General features: G+C 37.0%; 5 protein-coding genes and 1 long non-coding RNA gene across 7 annotated transcripts; 2 read left to right on the top strand and 4 right to left on the bottom strand.

The window, feature by feature from the left end:
• Positions 283–2,187, top strand: LOC109947701. The gene is made up of 3 exons (XR_002270508.1): positions 283–1,217; positions 1,406–1,444; positions 2,102–2,187. It is a non-coding gene; the product is annotated as an uncharacterized LOC109947701 (long non-coding RNA).
• Positions 1,322–6,270, bottom strand: LOC18786728. Its single transcript, XM_007219972.2, has 6 exons — positions 6,034–6,270; positions 3,640–4,464; positions 2,995–3,519; positions 2,723–2,782; positions 2,219–2,635; positions 1,322–1,968 (listed from the first exon to the last, which is right to left on the bottom strand). The coding sequence occupies exons 2-6, from the start codon at positions 4,315–4,317 to the stop codon at positions 1,549–1,551; spliced, it is 2,100 nt and encodes a 699-aa protein (XP_007220034.2). The 5' UTR covers positions 4,318–4,464; positions 6,034–6,270; the 3' UTR covers positions 1,322–1,548.
• On the bottom strand, positions 7,353–8,632 carry LOC18785069 (BTB/POZ domain-containing protein At4g08455). The gene is made up of 2 exons (XM_007220117.2): positions 8,206–8,632; positions 7,353–7,910 (listed from the first exon to the last, which is right to left on the bottom strand). Exons 1-2 carry the CDS (start codon positions 8,473–8,475, stop codon positions 7,494–7,496), a joined length of 687 nt encoding a protein of 228 aa, XP_007220179.2. The 5' UTR covers positions 8,476–8,632; the 3' UTR covers positions 7,353–7,493.
• LOC109947029 (BTB/POZ domain-containing protein At4g08455-like) lies at positions 9,709–12,167 on the bottom strand. 2 transcript variants are annotated; one of them, XM_020556338.1, is made up of 3 exons: positions 11,804–12,165; positions 10,455–10,877; positions 9,709–10,129 (listed from the first exon to the last, which is right to left on the bottom strand). In XM_020556338.1, the coding sequence occupies exons 1-3, from the start codon at positions 12,068–12,070 to the stop codon at positions 10,097–10,099; spliced, it is 723 nt and encodes a 240-aa protein (XP_020411927.1). In that variant the 5' UTR covers positions 12,071–12,165; the 3' UTR covers positions 9,709–10,096. The 2 variants fall into 2 exon arrangements, with proteins under 2 accessions (XP_020411927.1, XP_020411926.1); XM_020556337.1 differs by lacking the exon at positions 9,709–10,129 and having other exon boundaries at positions 10,229–10,877; positions 11,804–12,167.
• On the top strand, positions 18,059–21,409 carry LOC18785845 (abscisic acid receptor PYL9). The gene is made up of 3 exons (XM_007218426.2): positions 18,059–18,452; positions 19,213–19,428; positions 20,671–21,409. The coding sequence occupies exons 1-3, from the start codon at positions 18,333–18,335 to the stop codon at positions 20,884–20,886; spliced, it is 552 nt and encodes a 183-aa protein (XP_007218488.1). The 5' UTR covers positions 18,059–18,332; the 3' UTR covers positions 20,887–21,409.
• On the bottom strand, positions 21,241–24,937 carry LOC18786122 (pentatricopeptide repeat-containing protein At4g01030, mitochondrial). The gene has a single exon (XM_020556982.1). It carries the CDS (start codon positions 24,825–24,827, stop codon positions 21,942–21,944), a length of 2,886 nt encoding a protein of 961 aa, XP_020412571.1. The 5' UTR covers positions 24,828–24,937; the 3' UTR covers positions 21,241–21,941.

Below are 25,808 nucleotides of genomic sequence, written 5' to 3'. Positions count from 1 at the left end.
TAACCTTGGCACCAACCTCTCATATGGAAAATATCTATATATAGAAGACGCAAATGTTATTTCGGTTGGTGGTCATGTAATAATATTGATTCAATTTTCAAAAGAAAAGAGGTTGATATTCAAAAAAATAGTAACTGTCATTTTTTTAATTTGACATTAACAAGAAATTGCTGGTTCCGCCGCCATCACATAGAGATAGAGGCGATGGGCTGGCCATGAGCTTCTCAGTTTTAAATAATAAAATAAAAATAGGCAAGTGTAAAATTAGAAAGCCAAGAAAAAAATTTAGGTGCTGGGTGTAAATAACAATTCCCAAATTGAAATTACCATGCAAGTCGAACATCAGCAAGCCCATGGTGGCATAATAGGCCATCCCAAAAAGCCCACCCCAGTGACCAGTTCGGCAGAGCAGGTCCCTTCTTCTTCTTCTTATTCAATCCCCCATTTTTTTGGGGGATTGCTGCTGGCGCTCAAAAAAACTTCTGGGTATTTCAGACAAAGCTTGTAGCTTTTGCATGGCTAAACAGGTTTGGACTTGGTTATGAAATTCAAAAGCAACTTCTTTCTTAGAGTTTTATCAAGTTTTAAACTTTAATTAGCATATACTCCCCTGATCAGTGTATCTCTTCCTGATTTCTCATTGTATTGCCTCGAAACACTTTCATGGCCATATGAAAATGTCAAATTTTGGGCCCGAAGGCCTATATTTCATTCTTTGTTTTTGCTCAAAATATATTATGGATTCATTTTCTTCAACTTAAATATCGTAGCCTGCAAACTCAAATTTCCGTATGCGTATGGTAATTTTTGTTTCTGTCATTATTGTTATTATTGGTCTTTGCTTGATTTGCTACCACTAGCAAAGATGGTTATTATTGTTACTTTAGGAGGATACAGAGCTAGTGGTAGGAATGCTGTTTATTTCTTAGTTTCAGATGGAAAATTGGGAACTATGGTTGTCTAGGCAGGAAGAAGGCAAATGTTATCAACCAGTGAGAAAGCTGGCAATGAAAAGTTGTATAAAGGGGATCCATGCATATACTGATTACAGGGCTGGGTTATGAATCAAATATAATAGAGTCTTTCTGTTTCCACGTTTTTCTTTCGAGTGTTTTCTAACCCTCCCCACCTTCGGCTAAGTGTTGAAGAGGAAGTTCACTTTTGACTCTGATAAAATGTGGAAATGCATAACAACGGTGGAAGTTCACTTTGGTAATGTAAGTTAACGGTCAGCTTTCGTCCATTTTGTGGTGGTGATGGTGTCTGAAATTATCTTGTGCTTAGTATACTCTTTGTTTTGAAATCTGTACCCACAAAAGAAGAGATTAAATGAAAATACTTTACAGTAGAATTTAAATACTGTACCCACAGTTTAGTAACCTTTTTTACCAACTCTTTACAACAGGGACTGGAGGATTTACATAGATACAGAGATGGTTAGGAGGTAAGAGATGTACACGACAAAACAGCGAGGCCAAATTAAATCCTCTCCTTATTTTCATATGAACATCTCCTATATGCATGTAGAAGAATCTAAGCAGAATGGAATTAAACTCCTGTGAGTATCTCCTTGGTTGCCAACCCGCTGCTCTCTAGATTATTTTCATGGTTCCATGAGTGTGGAGATGGTGAAGTAAGTAGTGGCCACAAGAGATTCCTCTGTTTTCTCACTTTCCGAACAACCATCCTCGTGTGTTGCCTTAGGACTCCATTCACAGCCTTTAGATAGTTGCTCGAGTCATGGTCTCGTAGGATTGTACCTTCTGAACCGTAAGCTGTAGGATCACTTAGAGTTTCTAGTGGATGTGGGGAGTTCAAGAAAGCCCTAAGTAGACTTGAAGAGAATCCACATTGGGTCTTGTCCAAAGCATAGAGGGCACTCCCCAGAGGAAGTAGAGGGTGTGGAGGAGATGAATTTTCGTCAGGTTGGAGAATGAATAGTTTACCCATGGGAGAGTATAATATTTTCTGCACAAAAACACAGTGAATGAGAAAACTTGCTTGTACTTCCAAATTCAGTAGATAGGTTATCTATATCAAATTCTACATTTTCCTACATCTTTTTATAAAGCCTTTTGATTACATATGTTGGTCCTTACAGATTCTGGTCTTAACTCTACTCTGTGCACGAATAGCATTCTTTGAGGTTAGAGTGGGAAATGACAGATGAGTTTAAAGCCATAACCCTATCTATGTTTTGGTGGACTTCGATACTTACATTTTTTATCAGACAAGGGTGTGACCGAAATGAGCCATTTAAACGCTTGAGAAGTGTGGCCACATGGTTAGGGTAGTTGCAGGAGAAGGCTCTAGGGACAATATCTCTATGCATCATCACGGAATGGATTTGATTCTCATCCATGCCCAATTGGTCAAGTATTTTCTGGCCTCCGCAGAACACAAATGGTGAGCCAAATGTGACAACTGGCCGAAGAATGGAGGGTTTTACAAGCTTCCTACTCAGTAGCATCAAGTGGACTAAAAGAGAAAGGCTTCCTCCAAGAGAATGACCTGTAAATTGAAGTTTCGCTCGCTCACCGTGTTTATTCAAGTGGTCGATTATTTCCGGCATAAATTGCTCGTACATTCCCTTTGCTGCTTCATAGATTCCTCTGTGAACAAGTACATCTGTCCCCTGTACAAGGACATTGGGTTGTCAGTGGTTTCTCATTTTCTTTCCTTCTGCAACATTAACAAGTGGGGAATCCGAATCTATGCTTACCTCAAATTTGGTGGGTTCGAAGAAGAGGTTTGCTCGCCAGGAAGAGAGGGAGTCGGAACCCTGCAAGCAAAAATAATTTGCATGTTAAGTATTTACCAATCTGCTGCACACTATCTCTTTGTTTCAGAAATCAGAAGATTGTGCCACTTGAACTCTGCCTTTGTAATTCATTAATTGGATATCAAAAGACCTTGTAGAGCTATTGCCAACTGAAAGTAGAGTTAATGATTTATCAAACACAGATCAAGTGGGATCAAGGGCTAAGACATTACCTGAATCACAAAGCAACGAGTATATGTACTGGAGTCATCACAAACAAACCATTCACAAGGTGAGGAGTGGAGTGACTGAAGGTCCTTTGCTGTTTCTTGTTTCTCCCTTTCCCCTGCTGCAACCATTACTGTCATTGTCGATGCTGCCATGGAAACAGCCACCTCTGGTTTATAGATTCGAGTTGAGCTCCCTCCTTCCTCCCGTGAAGTCTCACAATTTCTGCCTGAATTCTCACCATCACCCTCATGCTGTGATTTAGACCCAAGGGGAAGGCTATCCTTATCCCTTGAGCGCACATAAGACGCAGCTGAGGCAGCAATATTGTAAGCAACAGATGGACGGATTGAACACTTCTGCTCGGATTCTGCCGCTTTCTCTGAATTGGATTCACTAGCTACTTCGGCAGCTACAGGTGCACAAGTAGAGTCCTCATCAAGTTTTGCTTTGATTTCATCTGACTCGGCTTTCTTTTCTAATGAAGATGTTACAAACTGTAGCGCATAATACCTCTTCAAATCATTGGCCTGCACATGCATTAGCAGTGTGAATTTATTTCCTCATGCTTGAAATATCCAACCTCTGTTTCACTAAAAAAAATTTATGTAAATGTTATGACTTCTGAACCATGCTGAACAAAAACGTACCTTGATCTGTGGGATCACATAAGCCAGGTTGCACAAGAAGGCTAGCTGAGAAAAAAGCTTGGTATCAGACCATGGTACTCTAACCAAAAATTTTGAGAAAAATTCAGGACTAATTTCTCCATCATCTTCTTGTGAAGTATAATCCACTGCACAACCTCCTTCCTCTCCACCGCATTCACAATCACCATTTTCACCGTTGACACAAAAGTTGTCGTTTGTGTCTTCATCTGCAACGTCTTTTTTCTGCCTATTCCTCCATTTACTTCTTATTTCCACAAGCCTCTCCACCCAATTGGCTCTTTTTCTCTCCTCATCACCAGCACTCTCCTCAGAGTTCACCACCATATTCATGTCCTTCTCCTCCACTACGCTCATATGCTTACTCGTGTCTGGATCAAACAAGAATGATCGAACAGAGTTTGGGAGAATGGAAGTCGAAAATTGAAATGGGAAAATCCCCATCGAACGGCTGTTTTTCAGTTTTGGTTGTGTTGAAGCAGCATGGATACGATTAATGCAGTGACAAAGATGGTTATCCGAATAAGACCTCCGGATAGTAGCACGGTTGTAAAGGTCTTGGCTAGAGTGTGACCGCCGGAGACCATTGTGCTCTTTGAAGATTTCTGTTCTCCTGGAGGAAGCCGGAGAGGTAGGAATAACCAGTGAACTGCATGCCATGGTTGCACCAAACTACAAGCTATGAAGGTTCACTTCCTCTGTAGGGATGACTTGCCTGGAAAATATTCAAACTCTTTTAGCCAACAATTTGTAACCCATAAGAGGATCAGATGTTCCAGAACTCCAAATTGTTTTTTAGCCGAGTTCCTGAAAGCAAACGAACATATGGCAATGGAGTTTATAGCGATCTTCTCCTTGTTAACAACGGAAACATTATGAAACTACCATTTTGTGCACAAGGCAAACTACCAATCTTCATATAATGCAACTTTGTGATAAGCCAAGGTTGAGGGGTTTAAAGTCATTTGGCATGCGAATTAGACAAAGCATGGCTAAGATCTTGACAAAGTAAGACATAGTAATATTCGAGAACATAATAAATCCATTATGCCTACATAGTTTAGCCTTTTACTATGATCTTATCGTAAATCCAATGTTAGCATACGTATTTAAAGTTTGACCCTCATAAGCATATAGTTGAGGAATAAACCCCCATGCCTGAGGACAATACTGTCGTGAAAAACCATGTAACTTTTTATGCCTAAAACGAGATTGCATTTTAGCAAATAGTATTCTCTACAATGTATTTTCTTCAATCTTGTACTTGTATGTATACCGTGTTCAAATTTAATCGTATTTCAAATTCATAATATTAGATTGTATCTACTCATTTCAAATACATTACATGTAATATTTCTATGCTAATTGCAATCAATGTTATCTTCTTGTTAAAACTCAAGTTCATTTTTTAAAATTCCTCCACTCAAATGGGCTATCAAAAATAAATAAAGAAATGTTGGTTCTCTAGATTTGTTGATTTTGTGATACAACTAAAAATAGCATTTCTTAGGTTTGAGGATTGGCACCGATTGAATTCACGTATTTCCATAAAATGAATAAAGAAATAAAAATATTTATAATAAAAAATTCCACATCCAATCCAAATGAATCCTCATTGAACATAAAGCAAGAAGTAAGTGTGGATTTTCACATAAGTGTCACATATGGAAGTGATACCAAATTAAAACCAACCACAATTTCTGTCTCTGTCACTCGGAATTCAAAAGGGTTTGGTTATTTGTTGTCAATTTCAATGGCTTACCTTGGCTCACCCGATTGACAAGAATCTCTCACCAACCTTTAAATTGTCCGCCTTGCAGTTGCAATCTGTTTGGGGATTGCAATTAAATTGTTTTTTTATAATCACTTTTTCCTCTAACCTACAAACCCATAATTTTTGTTTGTGTTTGAGATTCTAGGACATATCTTCTAACCACTCTCCTCTCTCGAAAGCATCGTAATTAAGTTAATTAACAGAACTTAGAGCCGACAGTCTTATTAAAACAAGCTCACAAGACTCAAAACTCTGATTAGCTCCAAAACCAGAAAATACTAGAACTAGGGAAGCATCATAAGTTTGATCAAATTAAGGATGTGACAGATGATATGACACTCAACCATACCCTCCCCAACGAAACTTTCCTATCATTCATGACAAATTAAATGACTCAAAGATCCAAAAAAATATAACGATTTTTTCAAAGATTTCTGTCTCTGATTTGAAAGGAAATAACCCAAAAGAAGACAAATTAACAAGAAATTTCAAAAGGGTTCCCAAAACTTTTTCTAAGTAGCCCAAAAAAGAACCCAAAAATGAAAATTTAGAAACAAAAAAAGAAACCAAAATGGAAATATGAGTCAAGTGGAGATATATACCTCAAAGAATTAACCCTACCCTTCACATGTCTTCCATGGCATCGCATTGTGAAGGAGATAGAGGACTGAAGCTGCTGGATACAGAGTGAGAATGCAGCTATATAGCCAATTTGAAAATGCCTGAAATTCTGTGAGAAAATGCAGTATATGCAGAGAGTGAGATCTGTTTTGGACTTGGTGGTTCAGAGACTTCTTCTTCTACTTCTTCTTCTTCCTTGTGCTTTGTTTTTCTGAGAGTAAGATCTGGCTTTTACTATAATTAGAGGTTCCGGTTTTAATATGTTAAGGGGTTTTAGAAACAGCCATGAAGAATCTGTTCACGTTACTTGAGGAGCTGCCACCTTCGAACCAATTTATTATGGTCGAAAATACCCCTATGAATTTTTTTATAATATATATTTTAATTTTTATAAATGGGGTTGGTGACTATTATATATAGTTCACGAGCCTTACATATTGGTGATTGAAATTTTTATTTCATAAAATTGATTGAGAATTACATGTTGATACAAAGATATATCAAATCTTAATATGAGAAGGAGTATGACTAATGCTAGTTCCATATCTATTACCGAGAATCTTATTTTGTATCATATATATCTATTACATTATACATCATAGAATTCGTCTAAACAAATAAATTTTTGTGAAGAATAAATCAATCTAAAATATACAAATATTTAATCAACCTCTTGCAGGGCAGGTGTGTTCGTCAACATGATCACTTTTTTAAAGAATGCCTATTAAAATTTATTATTAATACTAGAGGATGAGATCAATAAATATGATACAAATCTCTTAATTAAAATCATGCTTATGTTATTGATAGTCTAATCACGTTTGAGTTGTGAATTGATCATTATGAATCTCCATTGTACATCTTATGCTATTTTACCAATAGTCCTTAGAACATCACATTCGCATATCATATTTCTTCTTATTTTGGTATATTTCTAAAACAAAATAAAATGTGTCAAACTAAAAAAGAAAAGGAAAAACATTTATATGTGTAAATATGTATGGTAATCAGGGTTGTTTTTGTCAATTAATGCTATACATTCTTTTGCGCCACTCCTCCTCCTCCTCATAAACACCTTTTGTCCCAACTCAAGACGGTTGAAGCAGAGTGTCTCATGGGGACAGATGTGCGGTTGCATGAACCACCCAACCCCAGGAGCTTACACATTTCGTTCACCCGCTCAAGCGGTGTGCGGCCACGTCTCGCTTAACGGAACTCGTTTATATATGCTTTCTCTCTCTTCTATGTTGTATTAATTTGTACCAATTATTAATATAATAATAATATAACCCTCTGAAAATACAAAAAATATATAAAAAATTCCCACAAACAAATTCTCTTATAAAATGTCTATAATAATTCCACCACATCATATGTGGTCGAGATGCAGTAAAATATCAGCTCCAAATATATATATATATTTAAATTGGAACAACAAATTTCATAAGGATGCAAAATGACGTTCATAGATTTCGATTACAAGTTGCGGATGACTTTTCTTTAGCTCCGCGTACTCATCGCTTGAAGCAAGCTTTTCGATGTTGTTTGTGATGAACGTCAAGGCTGCGTCGATGATCTGCTTGTCGTTATGATGGTGGCCGAGGGTGTAGGTCGCAAGTGAATTGTAACAGTTGAGGTTGGACACCAAGAACTTCTGGCACAAGTCTCTGAGATGATGCACCTGGTACTTTTCAGCCAGTACAAGGAGTGTACGGGCCGATTGCTGGTCAAGGCATATCTCGGCCGTGTAGAGGTAGTTGACAAAAGCAAAAAATTCTTGGGGTGGCCACAATTCGTAGATATGGATTTCTTTTGTCTCATTCTCAAGGATGGCTCTGAACACCGGAGAACGGCTTGCCTAATCGATTACAGCGAAAATAGATATGGTTCAAAAGGAATTCTAAAGTGTACATTGGACAAAAACCAGGTAGAATAATAATATTTTCCCAGGAACAAGTGAAAAGCTTTCTGCATATGATCAACAAGAATTAGGAGCAAACATTAAAGCAATTATGAGGCTCATCACACAAAAGGTAAAGTTTGGACATGTCAACCTATTTTCCAGGAATAGTAAAATAAAGTAAAGCCACCAAAATGCTTGAACAAAAATCACTGCTCAAGTAAAGTAGCAAGTTGGCGAAATGGGCACTGACCAAAACGACCGTATGGGCCATAACTTTTACAGGGCCGTCGGGATGGCCGTCGTCCGAGCCATACAGAACGACGTCAGGGAAGGAGGTTAAGGGATACTCATAGGAAATCGTGAGAAAAGCGACCTTAGCCTTGATGTCCTCGTAGCACTGCCTGCAGGCGCCGGCATCTCCGTCGTATTTGCCCTCGCAAGATGTGCACTTCATGTTGCGGTGTTCGAAGACAAACAAAAACACAGAAGAAATTTCAACAACATGTAATTTCATTTTCATCCATTCATAATTTATGCTGCCTTATTAGCTTCATCTCCACGCTTTACTTTTCCTTTCAATTACGAGCTGCCACTGAATTATTCGACTCCTTTTCCTTTATCTGGAAGGGGGCCGCCACTTTGCTTTCCATGTCTCGCTTAAGCCTAGAAAGTACCCAAGGAAACTTACCCCTCCTTCATATATTCTATTTTTGGTGAAGAATAGATCTTGTAGGATTGGGCCCTTCATATAATTGGGCTTGGTATCTCATACAAAAAGATTGGGTGTGTGAGTAGCAGACTGCTGCTTTACCTTATGACCATATATTTTTACTTTTCTTGGGTCATATTTGGGCTTTGTTTACCAGACACAAAAGATCTGTAAAGTTGGGCTAGATTTGGGAAAGTTCATTATCTACTTTCGGGTAATGAGAAAACTTTCTCGCATCGTGCTTCCTCATCAAGTCACTCGATCACTTTATTAATGTCTACTTTTTAATATAAATTAGAGCGATGTGATTTAAACTTGATATATCTTTCAATCTTATCTAATCTCGTTGTAGTCTCATGTTTACAATAAACATTAATTAGATTGGGACTGTCAAGAACACGTATATAAGATATATCACGTGGCCGTACTACAATGCCTATCCTGACTTTTGAGTGGCCCATGACCAAAACTTAAAATGAGGCCCTTAATTTGCCTTTGTACGTAATCATAGTTTAACAAGAAAGGAAAAGAAAAAAAAAAAGATTCTACACATGTATTTTCTTTTTGGGATAAATATAGTTGTTGAATTGAAATAAAATAACAAAAGCAAATTATCATATAGTTCAACCCCCAAAAAAAAAAAAAAAACCCATCAAACTGGTTAATTACATATTTGTTCAAGATTTGAAGTGATTTTGATTTGGGCCATTAATTTTGAACTCTCCCAAAATCACTTTCAATATGAACTGCAATAATTATATACTAACCCCTTGACACATGCTCACGCATGTGCCAATTGGTTTTCTTTTTCTTTTTTATTTTATTTTTAGAATTAATAAAAGATAACATGGTAATTATGTTCCATCAAAGTAGGACCTATTATCTTATTTTGTTTTTAATTTTAATTTTTTTAATATTAAAAAATGTGAATTTACTATATTATCCTCATTTAATTAATAATTTCAATTCTTAATGTTTGAATTAACAAAGGGCATTTTCTGGTATTTTGAATGTTTCACCATTCTCTGCCTTTTGCTTTATATATATAGATAACATATGCGAATATAAATTTCGTTGGGCCCCTTTGGTCTAGGGAGCCGTCGCCCTCGGGTCCATGCCCAGACCCGGCCAAGGATTAGTCTATTATGCAAACCGTGGCCTAAAACATAATATCCGACGCTTAAATCTCTCAAAAGAGGTCGAAGAAAGAAAAAGAAAAAAAAAATACTAAGGATGAAGCGGATGGAAACGTCCATAAAAACAAAGAGTAGTTTGCCAGATGCTTTTGGTTTGATGTAGATTCTAGATGCATATTCTTTTACTTTTGATGGCATGCATTGAAGCTCAGAACCTTATCCACAACCCCCAGGCAGCAGCAACTAGCCAACAACACCCAAAAGTAACAAGAACCTACCCTCTTCGAAATATCCAATCAAAGTAACTCCTCTAAAAGCAAAGCTTGTACCTGAAAGTGAAAACCAGTTTTTCTAAGGGGAAAAAAAAAAAAGCAATCCAGAAATTAGGGTTTTTCAATATTATCTAATCTCGTTGTAATCATCTCATGTTTACGACAAATATTAGATTAGGATTGTCAAGAACACGTATATAAGATGTACCACGTGACCATACTACAATGCTGACCCTGATTTTTGAGCGGCCGATGACCAAAAATTAAAATGAGGCCTTTAATTTGACTTTGTATGTAATCATAGTTTAACAAGAAACAAAAAAGATTTTACACATGTATTTTCTTAGTTGTTGAATTGAAATGAGGGAAGAGAACTTCTCACCGAAGGAGCAGTAGAGGATGCAACAATATGTTCATATATTTCGATTACAAGTTGCGGATGACTTCTCTTTAGCTCCGCATACTCATCGCTTGAAGCAAGCTTTTCGATGTTGTTTGTGATCAACATCAAGGCTGCGTCGATGATCTGCTTGTCATTATGATGGTGGCCGAAGGTGTAGGTCGCAAGTGAATTGTCCCGGTTGAGGTTGGACACCAAGAACTTCTGGCACAAGTCTTTGAGATGATGCACCTGGTACTTTTCAGCCACTACAAGGAGTTTACGGGCCAAATCCTGGTCAAGGCATATCTCGGCCGTGTAGAGGTAGTTGATAAAGGCACCAAGTTCTTGGGGCCACAATTCGTTGATATGGATTTCTTTTGTCTCGTTATGAAGGAGGGCTTTGAACACCGGAGAACGACTTGCCTAATCGAGTGCAGCGAAAATAGATATGGTTCAAAAGGAATTCAAAAGTGTACATTGGACAAAAACCAGGTAGAATAATAATATTTTCCCAGGAACATGTGAGAAAAGCTGTCTGCATATGATCAACAATAATTAGGAGCAAACATTAAAGCAATTATGATGCTGATAGGCCATATAGCATCACAACTCCGTCCATATAATCAAACAAAAGTTTGCCTAATGTGTTGAAGATTCAATTTCTACGGCAAAGAGTTTTGGTTAATCAAATGTCTTTTGGTTTAATCAATATATCTTTTGGCTAAATGGTACCATATATACTTCTTATTTAAAAGATAACTAGCCCCTTGACACATGCTCACGCATGTGCCAATTGGTTTTCTTTTTCTTTTTTATTTTATTTTTAGAATTAATAAAAGATAACAGGGTAGTTATGTTCTATAAAAGTAGGACCTATTATCTTATTTTGTTTTTAATTTTAATTTTAATTTTTTTAATATTAAAAAATGTGAATTTACCATATTATCCTCATTTAATTAATAATTTCAATTCTTAATGTTTGAATTAACAAAGGGCATTTTCTGGTATTTTGAATGTTTCACCATTTTCTGCCTTTTGCTTTATATATATAGATAAATCACATAATTCACTAACCGTTTATTACAAATCAAAATTTGACACATATCACAATTTAATGTATATCTATAAATAACTCGTCCAAAGCACAAAATATTTTTATAACCATTAATTTGGGTGGTTAAATGGTTTCAAATTCAAATGAATTTTTGTATTGATGATACTTCAAGAAATGCCTAAACGATAGATACTTTGAATCGCAAAATGAGAATGTATAGTAGCAAGTTGGCGAAAATGTTTGAACAAAAATCACTGCGGAAGTAAAGTAGCAAGTTGGCGAAATGGGCACTGACCAAAACGGCCTCATGGGCCATACCTCCTGCAGGGCCCTCGGGATGGCCGTTGTCCGAGGCTAACAGAACGACGTCGGTGCAGAAGGTTAAGGGATACCGATTGGACATCGCGAGAAAAGCGACCTTAGCCTTGAGGTCCTCGTAGCACTGCCTGCAGGCGCCGGCATCTCCGTCGTATTTGCCCTCGCAAGATATGCACTTCATGTTGCGGTGTTCGAAGACAAACAAAAACACAGAAGAAATTTCAACATGTAATTTCATTTTCATCCATTCATCATTTATGCTGGCTTTTTAGCTTCATCTCCACGCTTTACTTTTCCTTTCAATTACGAGATGCCACTGAATTATTCGACTCCTTTTCTTTTATCTGGAAGGGGCCCGCCACTTTGCTTTCCATGTCTCGCTTAAGCCTAGAAACTCTCTCTCCTTTATAAATTCTATTTTTGGTGAAGAATAGTTTTTGTAGGATTGGGCCTTTCAAAAAGATTGGGTGTGTAAGTGGCACACTGCTGCTTTACCTTATGACCATATATTTTTACTTTTCTTGGGCCATATTTGGGCTTTGATTACCAGACACAGAAGATCTGTAGAGTTGGGCTAGATTTGGGAAAGTTCTTTTCTTTTTTTTTTTTGGTCGAAAAGATTTGGGAAAGTTCATTATCTACTTTCGGGTAATGAGAAAACTTTCTCGCCTCGTTCTTCCTCATCAAGTCACTCGATCACTTTATCAATGTCTACTTTTTAATATAAATTGGAGCGATATGATTCAAATTTGATATCTCTTTCAATTTTATCTAATCTCGTTGTAATCGTCTCATGTTTGTGACAAACATTATATTGGGACTGTCAAGAACACGTATATAAGATATACCACGTGACCGTACTACAATGCCGACCTTGACTTTTGAGTGGCCCATGACCAAAAATTAAAATGAGGCCCATAATTTACCTTTGTATGTAATCATAGTTTAACCAAAAAGAAAAAAAGATTCTACACATGTATTTTACTTTGAGGATAAATATAGTTGGTGAATTGAAATAAAATAACAAATGCAAACTGTCATATAGTTCAACCAAAAAAAAAAAAACAAACCATCAAACTGATTAATTGCATATTTGTTCAAGATTTGAAGTGATTTTGATTCGGGCCATTAATTTTGAACTCTCCCAAAATCACTTTCAACATGAACTTCAATAATTATATATAACATAGGCCCCTTTGGTATAGGGCCCTAAACCGTCGCCCTCGGGGTCCATGCCCACACCCGGCCAAGGATTAGTCTATTATGCAAATCGTAGCCTAAAACATAATATCCGAAACTTAAATCTCTGAAAAGAGGTCAAAGAAAGAAAAAGAAAAAGATGAAGCGGATGGAAACGTCGATAAAAACAAAGAGTAGATTGCCAGATGCTTTTGGTTTGATGTAGATTCTAGATGCATATTCTCTTACTTTTGATGGCATGCATTGAAGCTCAGAACCTTATCCACACCCCACAGCAGCAACTAGCCAACAACACCCAAAAGTAACAAGAACCTACCCTCTCCGAAATATCCAATCAAAGTAACTCCTCTGAAAGCAAAGCTTGAAGTTGTACCTGAAAGTGAAAACCAGTTTTTTTAAGGAAAAATAAATAAAGCAATCCAGAAATTAGGGTTTTTCTACTTGTGGTGTGTGTGGTAGGGTTTGCATATAATAATTGACTGAAACTTTGCATGAGACCCAAACCTAAGATGACACGTTAGGCCTCACATGCATGCCCCCCTTGATGTATACTAGTTTGGAGTTTTGTATTCATAATGAAAACTCTATTGGAGTTAGGTTCACTTGAAGTAGTGGTCCTGACTCGAGAAATTTTGCTGTATTTATTTATTAATTAATTAAGATTAGCTTCATCAATTTCCTAACACACACAAAAGAAGAAGAAGATTAGCTTCATAAATCTTATCTTTTGCTTTCTTTTTTCTACAATATTACGTCCTTGTTCATTTTTCTTCGTACCCCTATTGGCTCTCTACCTCTTTTGTCTAGTAACCACCCAAAAGTAAGTTCGATATTATCAATAGGTTTATCCAAACGCAACTTGGATATAACGAACTAAACAAAATGTAATTGTCTTTTCAGCCATAAAGATAATTCATAACTCGTACGTTTCGGATAATTGAAATACAATATACAGTAAGCCGACAATGAGTTCTTCAAATGAAACTTTATATATATATATACCCATAAGAGTGATGTCACCTGATTTATGCATGCAATGCAAGGGTTTAGCCACTTTACGAATGATCCAATAAATTCACTACAGATCAATTGTTTAGACAATGGCAAGAAGAAAACTCAAAGCAAAATAATTTGTCCCTTGAAATTTTTTGATTGCCCCAATCGTGTTGCGCCATATATGTATTGCCCCATACAACCTATATTTGTTTTTTTCCATGTCGTGGTTGCATTGCATGCCCATTATTGGAGGAAATTTATATGCATGAATTGAAATATATGATTGGACAAGCCTTACAAGTTACAACAGAATCTCCTTCACCAACTGCCTTCAATTTCTTACCTTGAGACTAAAGAAAGCCTCTCTCTTTTTGGGGGGCAATGATGAGAGCTTTGCAATTGACACTGAAAATGGAAAAAAAGTGTTAAATTATTAAAAAGAAAGAGAGTCGTAGTAAATTATGAATTAAAAAGTAACGATTTCGCTCACTTACGGATCTAAAAATAAAGTCTTATGAATGTCATCACTTATTTAATTGCTTCCATTTTATTGAATGGAAGAAAACGTTAGGCTGATTGTTGAGGATGAATTGATAACACGAATAGAATTGTAGACTTGGAAGTTGATGGGTAGGTAACTATCTTGTTAATCATGACTTTATCGTCTTTTTTTTTTTTTTTTTCAAAGACTTAAAAAATGGACTTTTCTTTCTATTCTACAGTCTATTGATCATGAAATTTCGAAAGGGCAATTACATAAATATGCTAGAACTATGCATGTATGCCAACATTGCTGCTAGACTTAACATGTGAATATATATATAAATAGATTACATGTATATTGAAATTGAATTTTTTTATTAATATCAACGATAGTCTAAACTACAAAGGGAAGAAGATTTCTCACACGCACTAAATTACATGGAGGTTCGAACTTGAGACTGCTGATCTACACACCTTCCTTAAATATAGCTAAAATCGCCATTATATTCTTGATAGCTTTTTATTTTCATTTGTATAATCACTTTTTAATATTTGAGTGACCGAGTCCACGTGCTGTAACAAAGACCTCAGAAAGAAAGCAGTATTTTTAGCACCCCTCATACTATTAGAGCCAAATTATTATAAAGTCAAATGCTTCCAAGAGAGATGCGCCATTGCCTTCGTGTTCAAGAAATTGGAGAAACTCATAACTGATTCATTGTATTATGTGCAACTGTGGAGAGTCATGTGTTCTTCTAGAGATACATGCACACAACACGTGATGGCTTACCAAACCCTGTTTCTTTTTCTTGTATATCAATCAAACCCAACCCATAAACATGCAGCAGGTTCAACACCCCAAAACATTTGGAAATGAAAAAGAGTTCAATTTTATTACAATGTTATAAATAGATATAAACCATGTAAGGAGGGGAATTCGAACTCCGATATTGAGTAAATAGTATATCCGTTATAACCAACTAAACTAAGTTACATCTACCAACAAACATGTTTTATACACGAGCAATGCTTCATATATTACCACACAACCAAAAAAAAAAAAAGAGGTCTGGTGAGGGGGGAAATGGGGAAAAAAGAAAAAAGAAAAACACCTACAAAACTATATTGATGGAAAATAATATTACCAAAGAATAAGACACACTAGCAGAAAGTTGCAAGTGGAGGTGGGGTCCTAAAAGATGTGGCTTGCAAAAATGACAGAATACGTTAGAAGTGAGCAAGAAAAAGCATATGTTTATAAATGTAGAAAATGACAAAAACATGGACCAGAAAAAAACTATTTAAGAAATGAAAAATAGTGGGCAGAATTTGGGTTTGCTTCTTGAAATACCAAACTGTGTCAGCTCTCTTGTCTCCTTTTGATTTCACATGGCAAGTGTGAGGAATTTAAAAGCAAGTGGCAAACACAGAAAAGCTTAAAGGGAAGCGACACTTGCACTAGTAGCTGGGGAAAAAGAGACGAAACCCTAGTGGGCATAAGATCCATGTTTGTTTAGGGTTTACAAAACGGTCTACTTGTATTCGTTGCCCCTTCCTATTTATAGGTGAACTCAGAGGATAAAAACCCAAGATGACTTGAGGAATTGGAAACCCTAAGTGCAATTATGATCTTATCCGAACTAATTGATCTTATCTCTTTGATGATTTGATTCCTAGGAGATAACATGTTTTAATGTCTTACAATGAGTTATGCTACAAAAGATAAAACAAACTTTAAAAGGCAGTGTTTTCCAAATTGAGTCAATGAGTTTTAGAAAAATAAGAAAGTGGATGAAAGATACAAGAGGTAAGATTTTATGGCCAAAAAATGAGATACCTACCTTTGACTTGTGTGAATATAATTTATGAAAGAGAGAAAGATCTATGCAATTTATTCTAAGTAGTCTTTAATTGTCAAGTTAGTAGGAGCTAATCTTAGATATAACAATTTGGATCTTGAACCATCCAATAGGTAACTCCACAAATAAGGATTTTAAAACTTATGATATAGTTGAATTGGTTATCATTATTATAGTATTGATATAATAGATAAAACTCATGCATCATAAACTTAGAAAATAGATAATATGTTGATTTTTTTGGAAGTCGAACTATTTACAATTAAAACGTTGTCGTATGAGGTTTTTAAAAAAGACAAAAAGTCATTTTTGTCCTTGTAGATTACCACTTTTATCGTTAAGATTCATGTACTTTTAATTTGATTAATTTTGTTCATATAGTTTCAATTCCAAGCAATTCACACTCAATCCCCAATTTCTATCAAATTAAGAGAGACATTTCGATCCAATCTTACAATCCCTTCCCAACCACTTGATCCCATCTCATCCCTCTCCCCCCCTCCCAACCCAACCTCATCCTCTTAACACAACCCGTTCCCCACCCTATAGCTAGCCACAACCCAACTACCCACACAACCACCTCCTCCCCCTCCCGACCCAACATTATGCTCCCCTCCCTCCACCACATCCACCTCACTCTTATCAAATTGTAAACCTAATTCCATGTGTTACCCAAAATTTCTCCTCCTGAACCCAAATTCCAAAAAAACAAAATCGAGAGTTTAAGACTAAAAAGTCACACAATTGTTTATTCAAGATTGGAGGCAATGGGTGTTGAGACTTGAAAGCATAAAAAAAGCTACATGGAGGCTGCTAGGGTGGCTGTGGAAGTGGTTGGGAATGGGTTGTAGGATTGGACTTAAATGCCCCTATTTACTTGTCAGAAATTAAGGATTGTCCTGAATTGCTTGAAATTAACTAGAGGGACAAAATCAATCAAATTCAAACTATAGTAGTATAAGTAATAAACTATAGTAGTATAAATAATAAATTATAGGGACCACAAATGACTTTTAGTCTTGAAAAATTTGGCGTTATGAATTTAGAATTTGTACTGAAAAGTAACTATATAAAATAACTCGATTTCAGAAACAAGTACAAAATTCAGATAAGAAACCTGAGATCCATAGCCACAGGATGAACCCTGATATCTTAGCAACTAATGCATCAGAAGATCTAATAATTCTCTTCCAAATTTGCCATTGAGCTGAGGCAATCCACCAAAAGGAAGTGATGGGTTAATAGGAAATTTCCTTGTCATGATATGAAGCTAATTAAATAATGTGAAAAAAATGAAAAATGATCTGTAAGAGTCATGTTAGCAACTAAGCAAAGCAGCAGCAAGTGGGCATCATCCCCAACCCCACTTCTCAAATCTTGACTTTAAAAATCATCCACTTACTGAGTGGCTAATAAAACAAAAGCCAGCAGAACCCAAACCCACTAAAACCAAAAGCTACCCAAAAAAGCACCCACTTGGCCAACCAACCCAATTCAAAGGCAGAGAGTGGACTGTGACCAACAAAACCATCACCACCATGTAACCCTAGAGAAAATGTACGATTTTTTCCCAATTTTAACTAATAAAAAAAGAAGAAGATAATCTGACAAAGGCATAAAGCACTTTTAAAATATAAACCAATAATGGGCCCAAAGGAAAAACGCAGGCTTTGGGCTTATTATATAGATTAAAAAATTGCATTGTCGGTGGAGAGAGTGGACTCTCTCATGGATTTTTGATAACCCGCCAAGCTAAGCTAAGGCTGTATTTTTTTTTTCGCCCCTCTCTTTCTCTCTCTACAAGAAATTAAGAGAGAGAAAAATAAATAAAGGAAAAAGCTTTTTACTCTTTCTCTCTGTCTTTCTCTGGAAGCGTCTGTCTTCTTGTATTGCCTCTCTGATATCCTCATTTGTGGAGAAAGAAATAGTTTGAGAGATTGGGATTGGAAGTAACCAAATTTATCAGAAATGAGCAGTGGTGGTGATTCAATGGAGGCGCAGTACATACAAAGGCACCACAGGCATGAGCCCAGAGAGACCCAGTGCACTTCGGCTTTGGTTAGGCACATCAAGGCCCCTGCGCATCTCGTAAGTCTCTCTCTCTCTCTCTCTCTCTGTGGACCGTCTGGTCAAGCTCTGAATTCTGTTTCTTTTGATTTGGTTGGTGTTGGGTTGTTTGACTTTTGTTAAATAAATGATTTTTGCTATGTTTGACTTTCTTGGTTTATGGAGATCTGGGAAATTGGGGACGATTTGAAGATGTTTTTGGTTTCTTTTTTATGTTTATTCTTCTGGGTTTTCGTTGTTTTTGTTCAATTGGGTCCGGTTTGCGTTAAGAATTAGGTGATTAGCTTTTGGGTCTTTGTAAGATTCGAGTTTGATTGTTATTTTCAATGAATTTGTGGTTACTGAAAGTATTTTTGGTAACAGAGGATGATAATTTGTACTATAATTGACATGCAGCTTCAGCTGGGTTTGGTTTGCATGCCATTTTGGAGGATGCAATCTGATTAGGGGAATTGAATTTAAAATAGCTGGGCTTAATATGTCTTCAAGTTTTCCGTTCCACAGTTTGTTGTATTGTTTTGTAAGTTTATAATCCATATGGTTGCTGAAAAGTCGTAAGAAAGTCTAAAAGAAAAACTAAGAATTGAGTGGTTTTTTCTTTCTCCATTTATTTCTTCAAACTTTAGCTTCTACGGAGATAAAAGCAAGTTGGTACAATTTCCTTTCTTACACTTTCTCAGTAACCAAACAAAATGCTAATATTTTAATGGCAGAGATCTAGTAGAAGTTTCGCAGCTCTTGCTTTAACGCCTAACTCATGTTTGATGGTGTCTTTTATCAGGTATGGTCATTGGTGAGAAGATTTGATCAACCGCAGAAGTACAAGCCCTTTGTTAGCCGATGCACCATGAAGGGGGACCTTGGCATTGGGAGCGTTAGAGAAGTGAATGTTAAATCTGGGCTTCCTGCAACGACCAGCACTGAGAGGCTGGAGCTTCTTGATGATGATGAGCACATTCTTGGCATCAAGATTGTTGGTGGTGATCATAGGCTAAGGGTAAGAAGTCTTCTTGTCTCTTTTGCCTACTTCTGTGGACTTCCTTTATCCATTTTATTGTATAATAGGAAGTGAACTTTTCTGGTGGTGTAGATGTGAAAGGAATTGTAAGAAATACCACTAAGATAGCTGCACTCTGCTTGCAATCTAATCTGGCTGTCTACTTAGCCCTTTTGTTATTATGCTGTGCAAATGTGGTGTATTCCACAACTCCAGCAGTATACTTGTGGTGCACAGTCTGCGTAACTGGTTGGAGATCACCATACTGATAACTGGTGACATCACCATGGATGGCTATATTAGTTTTTAGATAGATTAAAGTAAAACTTGTGGTACACATGGCAGAACTAAAAACAAGATATTTCGGCACAGAACTGTTTCTTTCTGCATGTTTAAGGTTTTCATCTATGTTAATTTGTGACTGTGTTCTTTAGTAAGCAGAATATGTCATGAATGACCCCATTTAGCTTGGAGTTCATTGCTTTTGTCAAATTTTATTTTGAATATATCCATTTGCCAAAATTCAAGTAATAGCTCTGGCCCTGACGACTTGGACCATCTGAGTATTAGAGTATGCACTAGAAACCTTAACATTTGTCTTTCCATGAATTCATAAATGTAGAAGCAAGATGGCTAGTTACTGGTTAATGACATCACTGCTTATTTGTCTCTGGCTGTTCTTAAGCACATTGAAAATGAGTTGCCACCCTTTTGATGCTTAAGTCACAGTTCCAAAGTCAGTAATTGATTTGTTCCACTTTCTCTTTATAAAAAGAGTAAAGAGAATTTGTACAGGACTGCTGGCAACAGCTGCTTGTTGGTGACAGCCACCGGCACTTAGACGTCGTTGGGGCCATGTCTTGGTCCCAACCAATTACCTCACATGCTACATTGTGGTGGGCCATGCATGTAACATGTGGCCCTTGAAATGGCAGGTGCCTGCAAATGTTGTTCCTTGGTGATTGCCTTTGGCAATAGTCAGAATGTGTCTGAAGATGTAATCTTAAAACGTGTAATATGCCCTTAGCAATATTTGTCTGGTTCAGTCTGTTTGTTTTAGGCAGACAAGGCTGCCAGCATCTCTGCCTTCAACTGCAATATGCATTTGGTTAATTTATATAAATAGTGAATTAATTTTCTGTTTTTCCCTTAATATTTGAAAATTTCTCTATACTCCTGTATTATTATGTGGCAAGAGAACACCTATCCAACCTCATTTCTATATGTCCTTTAAATTTGCAGAATTACTCGTCAATTATTACTGTCCACCCTGAGGTTATTGATGGGAGACTAGGGACACTTGTTATTGAATCCTTTGTAGTGGATGTGCCTGATGGGAATACCAAGGATGAGACATGCTACTTTGTTGAGGCCCTAATCAGGTGCAACCTGAAGTCTTTGGCTGATGTCTCAGAGAGGATGGCTGTCCAGGACCGAACCGAACCTATCAATCATTAGTGGATTTGGGGGATGGCACAGGAGTACGATGACTATAGCTATACCATCCATGTTTTTTTTGTCTCAGATGCTGTGTAGAGATAGTACAAGCTTTCCTTCCATTCACAGAAGTTTTGGGAACATTGCTGGTTTTTGCATTTCTGACCGATGAAGCTCCTACTCTCTTTCCAATTGCTCATGCATAGTCTTTCTTACTCTCAAAATGACGCTGGGGTTTCTCGTATTTGTATTTGAAGGATGAGCTTTCAAGGTTTTTATAAGCTCTCCATGAATGGAAAGGGAAAGCTACTGTGAGTTTTATTGTTCCTGGGTTTCGTGCATGGTGGTATTAATGTTAGTATGACTCTGATCTGTAAATATTTATCTTGGAAAGAGATGGTATCTATGGACTGGGGGTTTTTCATCTTGTAGTGCAGGGAGGATTCAGGGGGAAAGAACCACTGCTGCAGTTGTTTGTTTTGTATATACCTATGTATTCGCATTCTTAATAAATTATTGTAATTGCTTGACTTCTTTTTTTTTACTACTTGGATTATATGTTGAAGTTTCAATAAAAAATGACATATTCTTTGTTATATAAATTTTAATGTTGTAGAATTCAATGAAACTCACTGCACATATCGGTGAAGTATGGAACCCTGAGGTACTTTTACATGTCAGGGTCTTCCTGGTAACCTGAATTCCATTAACCTTGTATTAACATTTATAGGTTGAGATGCTACAGAAAGTTTCCATTATTTAATCTCAACCGTCCAGCACCCCTGCATCGCTGAGCCCTATACCTATTTAGGGACTCCATTATTAACAAACTGTCTTAAGCAGTCATCACACAGGTGAAAGAATAGTGTGTACACTTCACAACAACCTGAACTCTTGCTGTAAAGGTTCGTGCATTATAATGACCATTCACTGGAGACAGGATAATTTTGAGGTCAAAATTCTCACCCCATCTGCTTTGATCTTAGCTCTTTTGGAGCTGATTGAAGCATCCAGTATCCTCCCCTTCAGAATGGGTGATGGCAATGTAGGATTCAAGAGGGCATCTAACTCCCTTCTTACCAGCAGTCATTGCAGGTACACTCTCCTTCCCTGAAATGGTGAAACCGGATACCATCCTTCATGAAAATCTCACATTTACGTATTAATGACATGTATTTTGCTGCTGTATGACAATCAGAACAAACTCGCGTGTTCTTAATCACCCGGATAGGTTCTCCACTTTTCATATTCATCAGTCCAAAGGTAATGGCCAGCTTCTCTGTGTGACTTAGCAGCAGCTTCTTCTTCTCCACCTCATCAATGTTCTGATGTACACAGCTAATATCAGGCTCATAGCCTAATTTCTTCATTTCATGAACCAAATGATACAATTCAAAATATATTTTTCCTGCATCAGTGTGAGGCTTCCCTTCCGCAGAGAACATATGAATTGCCTGATCAATTTGTATCCAGCTCCACACAGGTCCATTTTTCACCCCTGTATTCTTCATCAAGGCTTTAAGACGCTCCACATCATCCCATCTATTTGACATAGAATATAAGTTCATCATCAAGACGTAATTGGCTGGGTTATGAGGTTCCAACTCAAAAAGATTCTTTGCTGCAATCTCTGCAAATGCCAAGTTTTTATGGATTCGACAGGATGCAAGAAAAGCACCCCATATAGTGGCATCCGGCTTTAATGGCATCGTTTGAATAAAATCCCAAGCTTCATCAAGATAACTAGCTCTTCCAAGAAGATCTACCATGCAAGAGAAATGCTCAACTGTTGGAGCTATGTTATAGTCTGTGCTCATGCTATCAAACAATTTCCATCCTTCATCAACTAAACCTGAGTTCTTGCAGCCAGAGAGCAGAGCTGTGAAGGTTATAGCATCTGGCTGCACACCTGCTCCTCGCATTTCATCAAACAGAGAAATAGCCTCTTTCCCAAAGCCATAAATGGCAAATGCCATAATCATGCAATTCCAAGAAGCTAACGTCTTGTTCTTAATCTTCCTAAAAACCTGATGGGCACTTTTGAACTTTCCTGACTTACTGTACATGTTGATAAGTCCTGTGGCTACAAATATATCCTCAACAAAACCTTTTCGGATACAGAGGCAGTGTATCTCTTCACCCTTGTGCAACAAAGATAGGCCTGCACAAGCTTTAAGTAGGATGGATACGGTGGCAGAGTTTGCCCTGATACCTTCTTCTTGCATTTGGATAAAAAATTTGAGGGAGTCCGTGTAATTCTCATTTTGTGAACAGCCTGATATAAGAGCAGTCCAAGAAACCACATTAGGGGTTAACCCTGAACTTTTAATCCGATGAATCGTCGATAAAGCTTCCTTATGGCGACCCCACATTGCATACCCTGAAACCAGACCATTCCATGTGACTAAGTTGGGTTTGATTCCTTCCTCACCAATGCTATCTAATAGCCGTTCAGCATCTTCAAAAAGACCCTTGAAGGAATACCCTGAAATCAATGAATTCCAAGCAAAAATATTCTTGTTCTTCATGTTAATGAAGACATTTTGAGCACTGGACAAACAATTGTTCTTCACATACATGTCCACTAACGAAGTTCCTACATAAACATCATAGTCATCAAGCCCATTTCTTAAAACAAAACTATGAATTTCCTTCCCGTGTTTCAGGAAACATGATTCAGTAACTGCTTGAAGAACACTTGTAATGGAGCTTGAATTTGGCTTGAAGCCTGCGTCTTGCATTTTCTGCAAGATGGCCTGGACTGCTTCATATGAGCCATGAAGAGAATGTCCTGACAAAAGACAATTCCAAGTCACAATGTCTGGCTTCACATCAGACAATTCCATTTTATCGAAAAGAATCCAAGCATCATTCAAACAACCAAGTGCAGCATAAGAAGAGATAATTGAATTCCATGATGATAAATTATGACCTGCCATTGAATTAAAAAGTGTCCTAGCTAAATCTAGTCTGTCATTTCTGGAGTACATGCTAATAAGTGAATTGCATATTGACAAATTTGACTCCAATGCCCATCTTAAAACATACCCATGAATTTGCTTTCCTTCTTTGAGAGCTCTAAGTTTGCCACATGCTTGGAGTGCTTTGACAATTGTAGTACTGTTGGCTTTAGCAGATGAAAACTGCATACTTCTGAACAGTTCCAGAGCCTCCACAGTTCTCCCATTCTTCAAGTTGAGCTTGATTATCTCATTCCACACAATGTCTTCTTGATCAGACATTTCATGAAATAACTGATTGGAACTTTCTATTCCCCAACAAGTCCCATAAAAATTAATCAATGCACACTTCAAATACACATCCAAATCAAATCCACTTTTGATTAAGCAAGCATGAATTTCCAACCCAAGCCACAAATGCTTCAAACTTGTGCAAAGTTTCAAAACTATGCAAAGAACTTTGCTATCAATCATCAATCCCCCACTATGAAACTCACAAAAAAATTCAAGAATTTGTAGGTCACCCCCAAATCTTCTAAGTTCCTCTAGTGAAGAACTCCATGAACGGTAATCTTGTGCAGAACTCACAAAGAAAGCCATTGCAGCTGATCTACAATCACCAAATTCCAAGTAATATGTGACCAAATTTTTTCCCTTGGTATCAATACAATTCTTGTTAGACATTTTTATCATCTGGGCATGCATTGCTTTCACTGAATTCAAAGTTTTTAGCTCACCTAAGTCATCCAAGAAGTTAAAGCTTGAAGAAAGTGTTGGCAAAGAAGATGGAAGAGAAGCGCAGAGTTGGGAATCACAAGGAGCAAAAGAAGGGGGTGAGTGGCTTGTGGGAGGCTTGGAGCTTAGTGGGTTTTGAAGGAAAGGAGTGGTAAGGATGTGAAATGGAACTACTTTGTCCATGGAGGTTTGATAGTTAACCAACAAGGCCAAGGTAGTTTGGCAGTGAAAAAATGGCAGTTGAGAGAAATATTGTGGAGCTTTCATTTGTGCCGCAATTGGAAACTGGAAAGTACATGGAAATTTGGATTCTTTTGGATAAGGTTTATCCTCCTACATAAGTCTGTTGAACCGGCCGGTTCAGTCAGAGTGGTTGTTGCCCCGGCCCGACCGGAGTACTAAGCCTTTGTACATACCAAATTTGTCACTATGCCTCCGAGTATGTATAAGTGATCAAGTGGCAAGCAATTTAATTGGTTGAGTTTGATACTTTATACTTGCTATCTGTTAGTCAGATTTTGGTGTGGTCTTTTTATTTGTTGGTTACTTAGAGCATCTACAGTGGGATAGTGTATATGGGAGTGTATGTTAAATATATACTATTTGTCACCGGAATCGTTTTTAATGGGGAGATATAAAGGGATATAAATATACATCACCATCATGGGGATGTAAAATAAAATGTATATTTACATCTATTTTTACATCCCTTGCAGGCGGGACCCACTCGAGAAAAGAGAAGAAAAATAAAGAAAAGTCATCATAAGAGACTGGGACCCACGGCTACAGTAATTGCTAGAAAAAAAAAATTCACATGTTGTTTGCTCATTTGTGGTTTTCATACTCCCCCAATGTTTTTGAATGAAATCATATCTTCTCCGAATTTAAATATTTTTAAGTCTATTTGTTGGAAAAATTAAAATTAACCTAATACAAAAAAAAATAATTTTATAAAGTAAATATAAAATACAAATTTAACACAAAAACGAATTAAGACAACCAAACAATTATACATCTTAGATTTACATCTTTTTTCATTGGAGCAAAAAAAGTATTTACACTCCCTGGAGGTGTAAAGGGGATGTAAAAGTGGCTTTACACCCCCCAATTGTGGATGCTCTTATAGTTTTTCCTTTTCTCCTTTTTTCAGGGATGAGGTGTACTTTTGTACATCTAAGTGTTAAAACTAAAAATAGAAATTTACATAAATACTTAAAGAGCCATATGTGCCAAAATAATATTAATAAT

The sequence above is a fragment of the Prunus persica genome, chromosome G2, assembly GCF_000346465.2.
Source record: "Prunus persica cultivar Lovell chromosome G2, Prunus_persica_NCBIv2, whole genome shotgun sequence".
Classification (NCBI taxonomy): Eukaryota; Viridiplantae; Streptophyta; class Magnoliopsida; order Rosales; family Rosaceae; genus Prunus; species Prunus persica.
The sequence above is the reverse complement of the archived record's forward strand: the minus strand, read 5'-3'. Positions and strand labels throughout refer to the sequence as shown.